We start from the raw sequence: 15,970 nt of genomic DNA on the forward strand, positions 1-15,970 counted from the left end.
AGAAACCTCACCCATTCCTAACTTGTTTCTAATATTCATCCATTCTGTCCAGTCTTCAGTTTGTCAATAGAGAATTCATGCTACTCAAAAGAGCTAACATAATTATTGCTACCATCCCATTGAGAATGCTCTTCCTGGTAACAAAACTCCGACATTACAGTTGGCACCCGGACCGCTCACTATTTACACCACCACCCTCTCCCCTTCCTATCACCACCATTTTATTGGCAGAACATTCACAAGGCTCAAGATTGTTTTTCATCTCAGCAAACAGAATGTTCAAAATCAGATGGCTAGCCACTGACCCAGAGTTAGAAACTACATAAAGATAAACACAAATGTGAATAATTTTTTCTATTTTCAGTCCCTAAAGAAAGCAGTTAACATCTTATTTGTAATGCTCTAAATTACAGCCAGGAGCCTTTCACCTAATTACACTAATAAATCGATTTAATGTCATCATTTTGCCATCAGATCACGTCCTCCATACACTACTGTACTTGAATTAAATCTTTTACCATGGTAGGTTCTTCATCTCATTTTTTTTTTTTTACCAGTGCTTTTCCTCTTATCATTTCTCAACTACTAAATCATGTCTCCATAACATTTTCCTAAATATTAAATCTGTGAACAAAAAAAGATAACCTGAAAACTAACCACAGGCGAGACAAATCAACACACCTTCAATACAAAATAAAAAACATGAAGTATAAACTATTAGATAACCAAGAGAAAGGTAAGCATCAACTGTATGCTCAAGAACCTTGATTTAAAACCTTATGTAGTATACACAATTTTGGCAAACAGAAGTGAACACTATATTTACATATCAAAATGGTCAACTATATGGCCTCATTTCTGGCTTGAGATAAAAATACCTTAATTCCATTTATTAAGTAAAATATCCATTTTTAAGAAAATATCTCCTTACAGGTATAATCATTTGATTGACAGATAAAATAATTGCTTTAAAAACACTTCTGAGTCATTTTGTCCTTACCTGCAGGCACGAACCATTACTGCATGCAGTGACTGTTCCATTTCCTAGCACAGACTTGAAGAAGCATCATATCTCTCTCTCAGAATGTGACTAATCTGTGGGTTTGCAATTCCTAAGCTATTTACAAATGGCACTCCCTTTCCACATAAGAAAATATTTATTATAACCAGAAGCCAAGTATTTTTAAGCTAGATCTTACAAATAATGGTGGTAATTTTGTTTAGCAACAACCTCAAAATATAGGAAGAAAATCTAATACTAATATTTCCTTAAAGAAAGCAAAATTTTTGTTTTGCAGCTCAGTAAATTCTTTTTTTAAAGCCTTCAACAGCTGTCACACATGAACTAGCGCTCTGCCGTACAGGCTGCAGCTGATTAGGCTTCACTATTTTCTAAAAAATCAATCACCCTTTGTAAAAGCAGAAGAGCCTGCCCAAAGACACATCTTCCATACACCACAACGACCAGCATGCAGTACAGTACATTCTACAGCAAACTTGACAGGAGAGAAAACACGTCCTGGTCTGCTTCTTAGCAGGGCTACAGCACTGATTGTTCATGCAGGAGATGCAGCTGTACCTTTCTGAAGAGGACGACTTCTCAGAGTTTACTGACATCAGCAGCTCAATCTTCTGCTTGATTTCTGGAAAAATCAGAAAAGATTCACAACCAGGATTGCCTGCCCTTGCTTCCAAGCTTTATATCAACAGATTTGCTGTCTCGGATCCCTTTTGTTCAAAAAGAGGCCCCGAGATTCGCAGCACTTCTGTTAGGACTGGGATTCGACGGTGCTATAAAGGGAAAGGCTCCAGAGGCACCAGGCCTTGCTGAACTATGCACATGACTGTTTATGAAAGCAGGACGTACCACTTCTTTTAAGCAGAGGGGGGTTTTCGTTTTTAAGGTAGAACTGGCACGGCCCTAGAGGAAGATTTCAAGTGCAGCAAATTACAACACAAACAAGAAACGCCAGCCACTGCATTTGATACCCTAGAGCATCTGAGAAGCCCAGGTAATGAAGGTGTGAGTTGTGAAGAGCAGATGTGCAACCCTTGGCGACTACCACTTCACCAGCCCTGAAAAATATGGCTCAGTGAATCATTTTTGTCACTTAAGAATGAAATATTAAACCAGAACCCCAATTTATATAGATTGAAATTTTTTAAATCTTTGTTCTAATTTCTTGGTTGTCTTTAATTGAAGAATATGCTTAATATCTAGTCCCGAACTCCTTTAGAAAAAGACTTCTATTTTACACCTTAATTCTCCCCTCCTCCTTCTCAGTACAGCACAAGTGAACAGCAACACCCAGTCACCGAGCAGATAATATACTTGTCCTTTTAGGAAAGGACTGACAATGCCATCTGCAACAGGAATGTAAGCGCCAATTTAATTTAATTAAAAGAGAATTGCTGATATTGATTTGGGGGAAAAAAGATAACAGACTAAAAGGGAAGGAGAGGTAAAAATAAAGGGGGGGGGGCCTTTTAAAATACTAGTGACTAACCTAAAAGCACATAATTTTACGTGGGAAAAAAAAACTAACATAGTCCCATTACCCAGACTATTTCACATGTAAAGCTATTCTCCTATTTGTAAATGTGCTTCCTTATGCATAATAAAAGTTCACACAGGGAAAAAAAAAAAAAAAAACCTGCCCACTGAAATACTACTATAGACAGTCTCAGGATTTCAAAGTAGACCTCAATAGTTTTGGATTTTTTTTTTTTTTTAGGTGTAAAATCTTAAGTTTTTAAGAATCTCAACTACAGAAATCAAAGGAATCTGAAAAGATGTAAAAGAAAGTGGGAATAAAAATTAGTTGCATAAAATATAACGGGCCTGTTCAGAAACAGCCTTTCAGTGTTGTTAAAGGATTTTCCTAATTGTTTAAGCTTACAACTTCATCCAATGGGCGCTATAAAACCGGCATGAACATCTGATGAGAGAATAGCATTTGCCACAGGCTGTGGCCAAACTACCTAACCACTGGGGAGAGCACAGCGCACGGTGGTTAAATGGAGATGATGATGATGAAACTTACCTTGAGGATTCTTACGTGGATTGATACAGCCGGGCACCAGGTGCCATGGTAAATGCCCCTCCCACCGGTTTCAAAAGAGCACAGCGTTTAAGAGCTCGGGCTCACCGCTGTGGATTTGAAGGCAGGCTCCTCCAACATTTTTAATAGCCATAAGACCTTGGGGAAATTACTTAGACTTTTTAAAAGCCTCTATCTCCTCTCCTATAAAATGGGGATCATAACTGCTCATAAAGAGCTGTTGTGAGGATTTAATGAAATACAGTATTCGATGACAGATGTAGGGTCGTGCCTGACATGTAGTCGGCCCTCTGGGTCTACTGCTGGGGAGTGCCTAGCAAAGGACAGTAATCCTCAACAAATATTTGTTGAATGAGTTAATGAGGTACACTAACTAGGTCTGTCCTATTTGAAACCGCTTTTCCACAGTTTTCATCCACCTTCTCCCCTTACTATCAACCACAACACAATACACCTTTTTATCACTATAGTTTGATTATATGTGGGAATTTAACTTTATAATCTGCATCTCCGTCTCTCCATCTAGAGAGTTATTCTCAATTTATCAACTAGCCAAGTCAGAAACAAGGTTACACTTGAATCCTTCTTCACTGTGGTAATTGTTCATTCCAAAAAGACAAACAAATTCACACTTTGGTATACAGATGATCTGTGTGTGTAAGCTCAAAGACCCCAAGCTTAAGCGCCTCTGGCTGGCTCAGTCAGTTAAGCATCTGACCCTTGGTTTCAACTAGGGTCATGGTCTCAGGGTCGTGGCTTCAAGCCCAGGGTCAGGCTCTGTGCTCATCCCCTCTTGTTTCTCCTCTGTGCGTGCACGCACACACTCTGATAAATAAAATGTAAAAAAAAAAAAAAAAAAAAAGGCCTCAAGTTTAAACTGTACAGCTCTCAGGAAGTGTATAAACATTTGAAAGGAAAGTTAAAGCTTTCAGAGCTCTAAACCAAAAGGGTTTCCAATAATATATGGACAAGTTTCTAATATCATTTTCACATTTTCTTCAAACCTTCAGATTTGTTTCTAGCTCCCGAAGGACTAAAATGTTTAGGAATTTTCACAAACACTACAAACACTATGTTAATGTATTGTATGCCCTCTGAGACCCCTGTATCCCATCTATCCTACTATCTACTCTTCCTTACCAATACCATCCATGGTCTGATTACTCTGCACATTCATTAAGGACTCTAGAAGCCATGTCAATGAGTCTTACTCCCCTATAATACATGCTATATGATGTTCATGTTGACAGGACTTCCAAAAACCCGTGGCTAAGGACGTCAGCCTCCTGAATCTCTGATCACTTGAGTCATCTACCACGACCACACTTAGGATGCTCTCTTACACACACTACAAATATCCCCCCCCAAATTAGCTGGTTTTCCCGTTTCATTTATAATATCTAGGACCTTATACTTTATTTTTTTGCAGTTAAGTCCACCAATCTCTTCCTTAATGAATGATGGTCTTCCAGTTACATTTAAACCTTCCCCACACCAAATTTTTAAATCACCCCATTTTCTTCTAATACATTTTATAATTTTATTTAGCATGTAAATCTTGGACCCTTCTAGAATGTATTTCAGTCTATCAATTGATGTAGAGATCCAGTCTGCTTTTATAGTTACATTTTAAAACTTTATTCCCCACCCACCCCCACAATTCTAAATTACTCTCTTCACCAACCACCCCTCAGTTCTTCCAAAGCGGCAATCTTACAACACGTAAATACGTATTTATTCAACCAGCCATGGTCTCGGTTTATTCATTCGGGCCAATGAGTTCTAAGGCCATACTTCTCTATTTCACAAAGAAAATAAACAAATGGTTCTATGTAGTTTGAATAAGCAGATTTAAAATTATGGTTGCTTTTTTGGTCATAATTCTGTTTTAATTTCTAAATAACATTATGGGACAACATTTTTCTAATCCTTTTGCGTTCTTATGATTCTTCTCCTAATTCTAGGGTTCTTTGCTGTATCATCTTTTTTTCACACAGATCTTATGTTTAGTGATAGTTATCTAACATGACCCTCTTTTCACTCACGAACTCTTCCATCTATTCCCTTGACATCCATAACCAAAGGACAACGATGCTGAGCAAACCTGAATTTCAAACTCAATATGCTCTCCTGCAACCCAGAACTGTATATCCTTACCTTGCCAGACATCTTCACCTTCATACATGGTCATGACATGCCTTGAACATCTAAAGCTAAACCTCATCAACTTCGCAGTCTGAGGTCCTCTGTTAGAGTGTTCATCTCCCCAAATAGCAGAGCACTGCCTTTCTGAGCCAGGAATTTCTGAAGGATCCCAAACTAGTATCCCACTCTCATCTGGGGTATCATTACCACTTCCACCTTTTTAAATCTATTCTGTTCTAGGACTACTGAGCGCTACTCTGCGATTCCCCGAACACACCAAGCTTGCTCACAGCACCAAGTGTTTTCTTACAGTTTCACTCCCCGGGATGCCAGTGCCCAGTTCGCTTCTCTTACATATACAACTCCCTTTTCTAACCTCAGCCCAAGTGCTACCTCTCCTCCAACAGCATCCCAGACAGAATGCACTTTACCTCCTCTAGCCCTCTACAGATCATATACACTTGCACTAGAGAATTACTAAAATATATACACTACTTGTCTGACTCCCCTGAGACCACAGCTTCCGTAGAGGATGGGGACCTTCCCTTCCATTCACACTTATTGAGTCTTTGATGGTTTTCTTAGCTTAGTCTAGTTTAGTTGAAGTTACTATCTAGCTAAGTTAGTTTCCTTATTCTTATATGTACATTTCCAGACAGAGTCCAAACAACTGAAGAGTTCGAAGACTCCTGAGAGATCATCATCACCTAGCTGAACCATATGAATTTATGAAGAAGACACTGGAGAGCTCAAAAGATAAACAACTGGTAGCAAGAATACTCTTCACCTTCTCCAAATCTCTGAGACCCACAGCTAAATTCCCGAGGACTGGGACGCCTGGGTGGGTCAGTGGTTGAGCACCTACCCCTGGCCCAGGGGGTGATCTTGGAGTCCTGGCATCAAGTCCCACATTGGATTCCCTGCACGGAGCCTGCTTCTCTCTCTGCCTGTGTCTCTGCCTCTCTCTCTCTGTGTCTCTCATGAATAAATAAATAAAAATCTTTAAAAAAAATAAAAAATAAAAATAAATTCCTGAGGACTTAGCAACCCACGAAGAACATTCAGCCTTCTTTAAAATCAGTTTCTAAATTCTATTTTGTCATCTCTCCAGTCAATTTTAAAATTACCACTATTAGTCGGCTTCTTGATTACAACTGGTCAGTCTATGACATCATACTCTTGTTACTCATCACTTTACACGTCAAAAAGGAAAAATCAATTCACCAGGATCTCCCACTCATTCTCTTCTATCCAATCCCACAGATTTTCTTCACAAAAACCTTTTATTCTCACACCTATACTTTAAAAAAAAAAAATACTCAAATTCCTTGTAAAGATGAATAGTTTTAACTCTCTGGTTAATGGCCTACTATCTCTAATTTTCCACTCAAGGACATGAGTTTGGAGACTCACGGAACACTCCAGGCAATGAGCTGAGCCCATCCCTAAGAACCCAGACCAGGAATAGCAGTTACTGTTAACTACTATTAAAACAAAGTCCAATAAAGGATGTAGTTCACAGATCAGACAGCCTGGGGGAGAGAAAGTGGGTAGTCCTAAATCCACCTGGATCCTAAGAGCAACTGCAGCGTGACACTAACACAGGGATGCCATGGAGATGACATGCTCCCACGTCCTTTACATCACTACATGCTGAACATGAGCTCACATGGGACCCTTCCTTTTATGACATGAAAATTAAATGAGACATAATTGAGCAGACAGTTCTACCTAAATTCTTACACCTACATTCTTTTTCCATGGGTGTTATTCCAACAGATTTACTAAACTTTCTTTCTCTTGCCAAATCTTTACATAATCCTTCACAAAGCTAATTTTATTTGGGGGCTACATAAGGAGGATTTTTAAAAATTAATGCTTTATATATATTTGGAGCCATTTCAGGCTACAAGAAACAGGTATGTGCTCAGTTTACCTCAGGTGATATGATAATACTGCAAGAAAACATCTAGAAGTTAAGAATAGAAAAATGACTCCACAGGCCTCACAGTCAGAATCTGGCTCAGAAGACAGCTCTTGATACTCAGTTCATGTTACCAAGTGCTCAGAGGGATTGCTCTCCACCTTAATGCTTCACCATTCTGGTTATTCAACACCTCTCTGACCCTAATTCCACTTCTCCTGTCACTACCAATTAAGTGCTTCTCCTCTCTATTTCACATGTTCACAGATTCTACTGTGGCAGGATGCATGCTTCTCTTGGTGTCTCCAACTTAAGCCTACAAGTACTGGGAAGGGGTTCCCATTTAAATGCAAAACAGGGCCTCAGAAGCTTTTCTGGCTTGAATTAATTGCTGATATTACCAACTGGGACCAAGTACTGCATTCCTGACTCAAAATTCAAAGACAAATATGTAAGAGACCCTTCATAAAGGGGTAGGAGTAAAAAGCAAGTGTTCCAAGACATCTAGGAAGGTCAGTGATTAAGTGACCAACACCATGAAGACAGTCTAATCTAAAAAGGAGTCCTTGTTATTCCAGCATTCATTATTCAAGTCATCTGTTATAAAAACACACAGAAAAGCAAAAATTGTGCAAATAAAAACAACTGCTGACAGACGAACTAGCCATTCAAACTCTCCCTGGTTATCCCTAGCCTCTAACCCCACCATCAACCTCCTTTCTCTCTGAGGGTCATACAGTCCCAACAACAATTCAAATAGAATGTAAATCTGAAATTTTACAAAGTGAAAACTGAAAATATGCAACAAAAGATGCAACATTTGATAAAGTTGGTGGAAGATACTAATGAAATGTTAAATCCCAAATGAGGATAGAAACTGACAAGGCTACAGGAGAAGTTAGGAAGATTAGTGATTGATGAGAAAAATCAACAAGGACAATAATATGCTAAGTATCTCAAGAATGATAACTATTTGACTATCAGTAACTCATGAGGAAATAATACAACTCTTAAATAGTTTTGCAAAAATGTCCTTCATTACAACTACATTATAAATTAAAAGTATCCACAATATTATATAAAATTTAATATGAAAATACATGCCAAAAATACTTGATAGATTCATTGTTCATTCTAATATTCAGTACTTATTTTTCAATTATAATTCAAATTTTGATAAATAAGCTTACTTTCATAATCTGATCTTATTTTTCAAGATAAAAGTCTCAAATTCACCACCCCTTAAAGTAGTCTTTTTCTAGTATCAAATTTCCTGGTGCTTTAATCCTAAAACAGGATTACTTGTGCTCCTGAATATGGTCCAGTGCCAATGGATTAAATGTGTTCACTCAAAACCCTACAATGGGATGGGGATGGGAGACTGACGGGACAGGAGGAGGAAGAGGAGGAGGAGGAGGAGGTCGTCTCCAGCTGGTTATGTTTCAATATGAACTTTCACAGTAGCTGCTGCTGACACTTATCAGAGACAATTTCCTAGAGGAAATGTTTTTCCTTATGCCACTTTTAAAATTATTACTGAGTGTAGTTTATAACCTAACAGGAACATTAGTTTGAAATGAAAGGTTTGTTACTGATTTACCAGTTGTAGCAAGAAAAGTGGGTCAGGTCAATCCCCTCAAACTGGGATTCCCGTTCCTCACCCACCCCCAAAAGCCTGCAAGCCGGAGGCAGAGAGAAGAGGAGCCAGGTGGTGCTCTGGCTGTGTCTGCACCAGCCCAAGACCCCAGATCATCCGTCCTGACGCTGCAGGGCTGCCTTCAGACTTCACAGAGCATCCTACAGTATTTGCTACATTGTTTTTGTTATTTCAATATTGAGGAATTTCAGGACAACTAAATACAAAAATGCATTAAAATGTGAAAATATGAATGTTTAAATAAATGCTTAATTTTATTAGCATGACTATCATTGCTCTCTATCAGCAATGAAATGTAATGAAACTAATCCTGAAAACTTGTCTACACGTTTCTCACCAAAGCAGAGTATCATTAATAGTTAATCCAGGTTGCTCAACAGAACAAAGGCACACTCCACACTCACCCTGACTCTGTTGGGGAGACAGAAGAAGTAACACAAGTTCTTAGATAACTGAGCTGTTACACTCAGGGTGAGATCCAATGCTCTGTTTACCATGTTTACCATGAGATCAAGTTTAAAGCTTTCTCTATTTTACACTTAAAAAATAAATATCATTTATATACGAATTTTAGAAATTACAATACTACTCAGAAAAAGGAAGTATTTTTATAATCCCAATTAAAAGATTGCTTTTTATCTTTTTTTTTTTAATTAATTAATTAATTAATTTATTTATGACAGTCACACAGAGAGAGAGAGAGAGAGAGGCAGAGACACAGGCAGAGGGAGAAGCAGGCTCCACGCACCGGGAGCCTGACGTGGGATTCGATCCCGGGTCTCCAGGATCGCGCCCTGGGCCAAAGGCAGGCGCCAAACCGCTGCGCCACCCAGGGATCCCAAAGATTGCTTTTTAAACTAGATTTTATATACAACTGAAACTCCGTTCTCTAATATTGTGGCTTACAACATCATAAATTAAGACATTTTAATTTCATTTACAATTTTGGCATATAAAGGACTGTGAGTTCACCGAAGCAATGAAACCTTGCTTTCCAACTCCTAAAGGAAACCAAGGCCCATTCAACCATCTTGAAAAGTAACTTTGCTTTTAAGAAGTGGTAAAAATATTGTATGTATACAAGGCTTATTTACATGTATACTAAAAGAAGCCCTATCAAAATATGAAGTGTAAGGAGGAATTAGAGTCCGTAACTCCCAATCCATATTAACTTTCAAACTTAAAAACTGAAATTGATGATGCAGCTCAATTTTTCTACCTTTCTACATTCCCTTAGTACCAACAGGCACTGCACTAGATGCTACCTGAACAGTGGTAGAGAAAAATATGAAGGGCAAAATTACATCCCTCGGAGAGTTCAAGTCTAATATTTAACATTTAGCTTGGGAAAAAAAAAAAAAAAAAAAACCATTTAGCTTGAACCATCAGGCTTATTTGAGCCCTTTACATGAATTAACTCACAACAAATGGGTAAGTAGGTAGTTAACATTTCCTTTTTTTTTAAGATTTTATTTATTCATTAGAATAGACGGGGGGGGGGGGGGGGGGGGCGGGGGGGGGGGGAGAGAGAGAGAGGCAGAGACACAGGCAGAGGGTGGCGCTAAACTGCTGAGCCACCAGGGCTGCCCAACATTTCCACTTCATATGCAGAGAAACTAAAGCTTCGAAAGTTTTAAAAATTTTGAAAACTTTCAGAGCTAAACAATTCCATGTATAATAAAATTAAAAAGAATACTTAGGAATACATTTAACCAAGGAAATGAGAGACTTGTACACTGAAAATACAAAACACCGTTGAAGGAAATTAAAGACTTAAATGAAAAGACACCCTGTGTTCATGGTTTGGAAAACTTACTGTTGTTAAAATGGTCATACTCCTGGAGATTGATCTACAGATTCGCACAATTTCTATCAAAATTCTAACTGCCCTTCTTTTCTCCCAGAAATCAACAAGCTGACCTTCACATTCATATGGACATTCAAGGGACTCTGAATCTTGGAGAAAGAAGAACAAAACAGGAGGACTCACACATCTCAATTTCAAGACTTCCTACAAAGCTACAGTAACCAAAACAGTATGAAACTGGCATAAAGAGAAGACATAAAGATCAATGGAATAGAATTAGAGTCCAGAAATAAACCCTCACATTACAGCCAATTGTCTTTCAACAAAGAGTGCCAAGTCCATTCAATGGAAAAAGAATATTCTTGGGATGCCTGGGTGGCTCAGTGGTTGAGCACCTGCCTTCAGCTCAGGGCGTGATCCCGGGGTCCTGGGATCGAGTCCCACATCGGGCTCCCTGCATAGAGTCTGCTTCTCTATTTGCCTGTGTGTCTGCCTCTCTCCCTGTATCTCATGAATGAATAAATAAATAAATAAATAAATAAATAAATAAATAAATGAATAAGGGAAGGGAAGGGAAGGGAAGGGAAGGGAAGGGAAGGGAAGGGAAGGGAAGGGAAGGGAAGGGAAGGGAAGGGAAGGAAAGGGGAGGGGAGGGAAGGGGAGGGAAGGGAAGGGAGAAAGAAAGAAAGAGAATATTCTCTTCAAAAGATGGTGCTAGGGGTGCCTGGGTGATGCTGTTGGTTAAACGTCTGACTCTTAGTTTTGGCTCAGGTCATGATATCAGGGCTGTGAAACCAGGCCCCCTACTTCAGGCTCCATACTCAGCACAGAGTCTGCTTGGGATTCTCTCCCTCTCCCTCTGGCCCTCCCATTCATTCTCTCTCTCACTCTCTCTCTCTCTCTCAAATAAATAAATAAATAAATTTAGAAAAAAAAAAAGAAAAGACCATGCTAGACAACTGGATATCCACATGCAAAAGAATAATGGATGTTGGACTCCTACCTCACACTACATATAAAAGTCTCAAATGGATCAAAGACCTAAATACAAAGGCGAAAGTCCTAAAACTCTTAAAAGGGAATATAGATGTAAATCTTCATGACTATAGATTGGGTTGGCTTCTTAAACATGACACAAAGTACAAAAAAACAAAAAAATAAATTGATCATAAGAATTATAAACTTCTGTACATCAAAAAATAGTGTCAAGAAGAAAAAAAGATAATCCACACAATGGGAGTAAATATTTGCACATCATATATCTGATAAAGAACCAGAATGCTGAATATTTAAACAATTCTTACACTCAACAATAAAAAAATCTCAATTTAAAAATTGGCAAAAGATCTACTAGACATTTGTCCAAAGGAAAATAAAAAGGCCAATAAGCACATGAGAAGTTGTTCAGTGTCATTTGTCATCAGGGAAATGTAAATCAAAACAACAATGAAATATCACTTTATACTCATCAGGATGGCCTATAATCAAAAAGACAGCAACAAGTGTTCACAAGGATACAAATTTGGAAACTTCATGTATTGTTGGTGGAGAAGTTAAACAGCAATAGCTACTCTGGAAAACAATCTGGCAATTCTTCAAAAAGTTCAACAAAAGGTTACCACATGACCCAACAATTCCACTCCTCAGTATATTCCACTCCTCAGTATATACCCAAGAGAACTGAGAATATGTTCATACTGTTCACAAAAAAAGTGTACACAAGTGCTATTCATAATACCCAAAAACTGTTAACAATCCATATATCCATCAACTGATAAATGGATAAAGAAAATATGGTATATCCATACATAAGAGAAATGTAATTAACAATACATGCTACCTACCACATGGATAAATCCTGAAAAACTATGGAGAGTGAGACAAGCCAACACAAAACACATATTATAGGATTCCATTTATATGAAATGTCCAGCACAGGGAAATCTAGAGAGACAGTAAACAGCCCTGAGGGCTGGCAGGGGAAGGGGAGAAATGGGAACTGTCTGCTAATGTACCGAAGAGTTTCTTTTTAGAATGATAAAAATGGTCAGAATTAGGTAATGGTGATATCTTTACAACATTATAAAAATGCTAAAAGCCACTGTTTTGTAAACTTTAAAATGCTGAAAAAGGTAACCCTATGAATTTTATACATATATAATAAAATATACATATATTTATACATTTAAAACTAAAAAACTTTCTCTCCTTCTCTTTCTCTATTTCAGAGCTAGTATGTCATGGAGCCAGCATGAGATCCTGGATGGTTGAGCTCTGAAGCCTGGCTCCACAGTGCTGCCCAGCCTGCAAAAAGAAAAAGGACCAGTCTGGGCAAAAGGAATGGCCCAAGAAGGCATTTGACCTTTGTTACTAGGGTCAGAAAGACTCTGCCAGGTGCAGTAAAGCCATTCCAAACAGGAGAATGGCACAAAGCTTGAGAAATCCCTGTCATGTGGATCATCCAAGTTGTTTTGGTGATTGGCAGGAGCAAAGGAAGTACTGGTAGGAAATAAAGCCAGAGACACTAGCAGGGCCTGTTCCTAGAGCATCGTACATGCCATACAAAGTCCTGGTTTTACATATGGCAGACTATAATCAACTATACAGCCAAGGCTAAAATAAGAGATTCAACAGGTTAATCAGAATTAAAAGCAAATTTTAAAAATCTTATGTGATGGGACGCCTGGGTGGCTCAGTGGTTGAGTGTCTGCCTTCGGCTCAGGGTGTGTTCCTGGAGACCCAGGATCGAGTCCCACATCAGGCTCCCTTCATGGAACCTGCTTCTCCCTCTGCCTGTGTTTCTGCCTCTCTCTGTGTGTGTCTCTCATGAATAAATGAAATATTTTTTAAAAAAATCTTACGTCATGCTGAGAAGACAAGACTCAACTTCATAGAGCTATTTATGAGACGTGTGGATTCTCCACAATTCAACTTGTGTCTGTATGCCCACACAGTGCCCCTCAGGAACTTTGACAATTATCACCTCTCTCGTTTATAAATCTTAAAATTCTCACCTCAAGCATCAGTCGTCCCGGATTTCTATACAGGTCTTTAATGGCAGCAAGCAATAGTAAAGCCTACTTGCAAGGCTGTGTTGCTTTACAAAACGTTAGAGGTAACAAAGATACTTTGGCAAGTCAAACACAGGCTACTTCACTCGTTTTGCCTTCTGTGGGATTTCCTACCAATTACACTGACAGAAAGCCTCAACTAGTTCTCCATCTTAATATGCAAAAAAACAAAAACAGGGCCTTAAACATATCAAGGACACAGAAAAATCTTAGCTCTATTAACATCAAAGTGACCTTGAATATTCCTGAGTACAAGTTCTTCATCCTTATCATCTATGGCCATGGATCGAGTTGCTGGATTCTGGTCACTTAGAAAAATATTTTGAGCATGAAATAATACCTAAAGATTAAGACATCAGGATTCCTAATGGTATTTGTGATAACTAGCAACAACACTAGCAACAGTAACAGCTACCATTTCATACCAATCGCAATGCTCCGAACTCTCCTACCTGCTTTCTATAATATCTCCCTTAATACTCTCATATCCCTGTAAGATAAACATTATCATTATCCCCATTTTACAGAGAGGGAAACTGAAGTACAGAAAGGCTCAGGAACTTGCCATGGTTCACAGAGCTAGTAGAGTCTAGGGCGAATCTGAACCCCAGCAGTTTTTGCAGTGTCTGAGCTCTGTGTGTGGCCCATTTAGAATGTTTTCAAATTTCTCCATAATAAAAAAGCTAAACACTATAACACAATCCTACAAATGCAGTCTTATTCATACGTCGTGCTTATAATCTTGCTGTCCCCTCCCTCTAAAAAAAAAATCTCTTCCCCTCTGTCAGACTTAAAATAATCATTTAGGTGTCAAGCATTTGTGGGAGTAAGGTCATTAAGAGTTGAAAAAAAATTAAAATTTTTGGCTATATTTTGACTACATTTAAGGAATGACCTAGGTCCTGAACTGGTACTTGGGGACTCTAAGAAAGTCTGGGGGTGTTATTTCTTGTATTTAATTTTCCCCTTCATGCCAAGGGCCATTTGCACTGATCTGCAGACCTACTAAATCACTCTCTTGGGATGATGATGCCGAAAAAGTCCTAGAGGTAATTCTGATGCACAGCCAGTGTTGAGAATCACTGGTTTTACACTTGGCCCCAGTCCTCTTTATCCAACTAAAATGACAGTATTACAAACACACAATTCATTTCACAAGCACAATTGGCCAATCATGCCAAACAATATTCTATTTATTGACTTCAATATAGAAAATGCTAGATAGTTACCAATCCAGTAATTCCACTTCTTCCAAATCTAAGCCAGAGAAACATTCACATGTGGCCTAGGAGAATCACACAAAGATGCTTGGCATAATGCTATATGACACAGCAAGTTATGGATAACAACCCAATTTTTAAATGAACTATGATACATTCATCACACACAGAATCTGAAAAGAATGAGGTAGATCTAAATGTACTGATTTACAAAACTAGAACTACAGTTGAGGAATACACATAGTATAATACTACTTTTGTTATACATGTATATTTTCAAAGGTATATATATGTGTGTGAGGTTTACAAAAATATATATTATATATATATACATATAAATGGGAGGACTGTATTCTAAAATTATTAGAAAAAGATTTGCCTTGCTTTTGCAGATAAAATGAGGAATGAGGAAATGGTGGTTGGAGAATTTTACTTGCATTTATATTTCTTATAGGTGTTATTTGTGTAATTAAAAATAATTTTCTTGGGCAGCTCCGATGGCCCAGCGGTTTGGTGCCACCTTCGGCCTGGGGTGTGATCCTGGAAACCCAGGATCGAGTCCCACGTCAGGCTCCCTATGTGGAGCCTGCTTCTCCCTCTGCCTGTGTCTCTGCCTCTCTCTCTCTCTCTCTCTCTCTCTGTCATGAATAAATAAAATAAAAAACCTTTAAAAAAAATAATTTTCTTAAATAATGTTGCCAAATGGTACTCCATTTACAATAACCCCTTTTGTGGTTACCCAGCTTTCAAATGGACACTGCAAAAAGACTGCCATCACACCATTATAAATAGCCTCCAAAATGCCAATTTTCACTTTCAAATAAAATTCACACTTTAATCAAGATCAAAGCAATTTCTGTTGGAAACCTGAGAGTGTTATACTGAAGGGGGGAAAGAAAACAGCTAAATTCCTCTGACACTGTTCTATCATAAGAAAAGGAGTCTTGTGAAGGTTACACAATTAGCATTTAAAACTAGCTTTAAAAAGTAAATTCTAAAAAAGGGGGGGAAATTCAGTATGTCCCTTCTAATTCTATCATGAGCAGGCTCTTAAAACAAAATAAAATTGCTGAGACAAACTGGT

General features: G+C 38.3%; 1 protein-coding gene across 20 annotated transcripts in view; it reads right to left on the minus strand.

Annotated features, from left to right (window-relative positions):
• SRPK2 (SRSF protein kinase 2) overlaps window positions 1–15,970 on the minus strand; it is a 266,464-nt gene that overhangs the window by 158,108 nt on the left and 92,386 nt on the right. For 11 of the 20 annotated variants that reach the window (XR_013360362.1, XR_013360360.1, XR_013360359.1 and 8 more), the window contains one exon: window positions 1,580–1,643. The exons of 8 other annotated variants lie outside the window; for them this stretch is intronic. Coding sequence is in view for 8 of the 12 variants with exons in the window: in XM_077863974.1 (XP_077720100.1) it covers window positions 1,580–1,643 (64 nt within the window). In the remaining 4 variants the exon portion in view is untranslated. Of the gene's footprint in view, window positions 1–1,000; window positions 1,033–1,579; window positions 1,644–15,970 lie in introns of those variants that run through there. One more of the 20 variants, XM_077863983.1, reaches the window with a different exon arrangement.

The sequence above is a fragment of the Canis aureus genome, chromosome 21 (assembly GCF_053574225.1).
Source record: "Canis aureus isolate CA01 chromosome 21, VMU_Caureus_v.1.0, whole genome shotgun sequence".
NCBI lineage: Eukaryota > Metazoa > Chordata > Mammalia > Carnivora > Canidae > Canis > Canis aureus.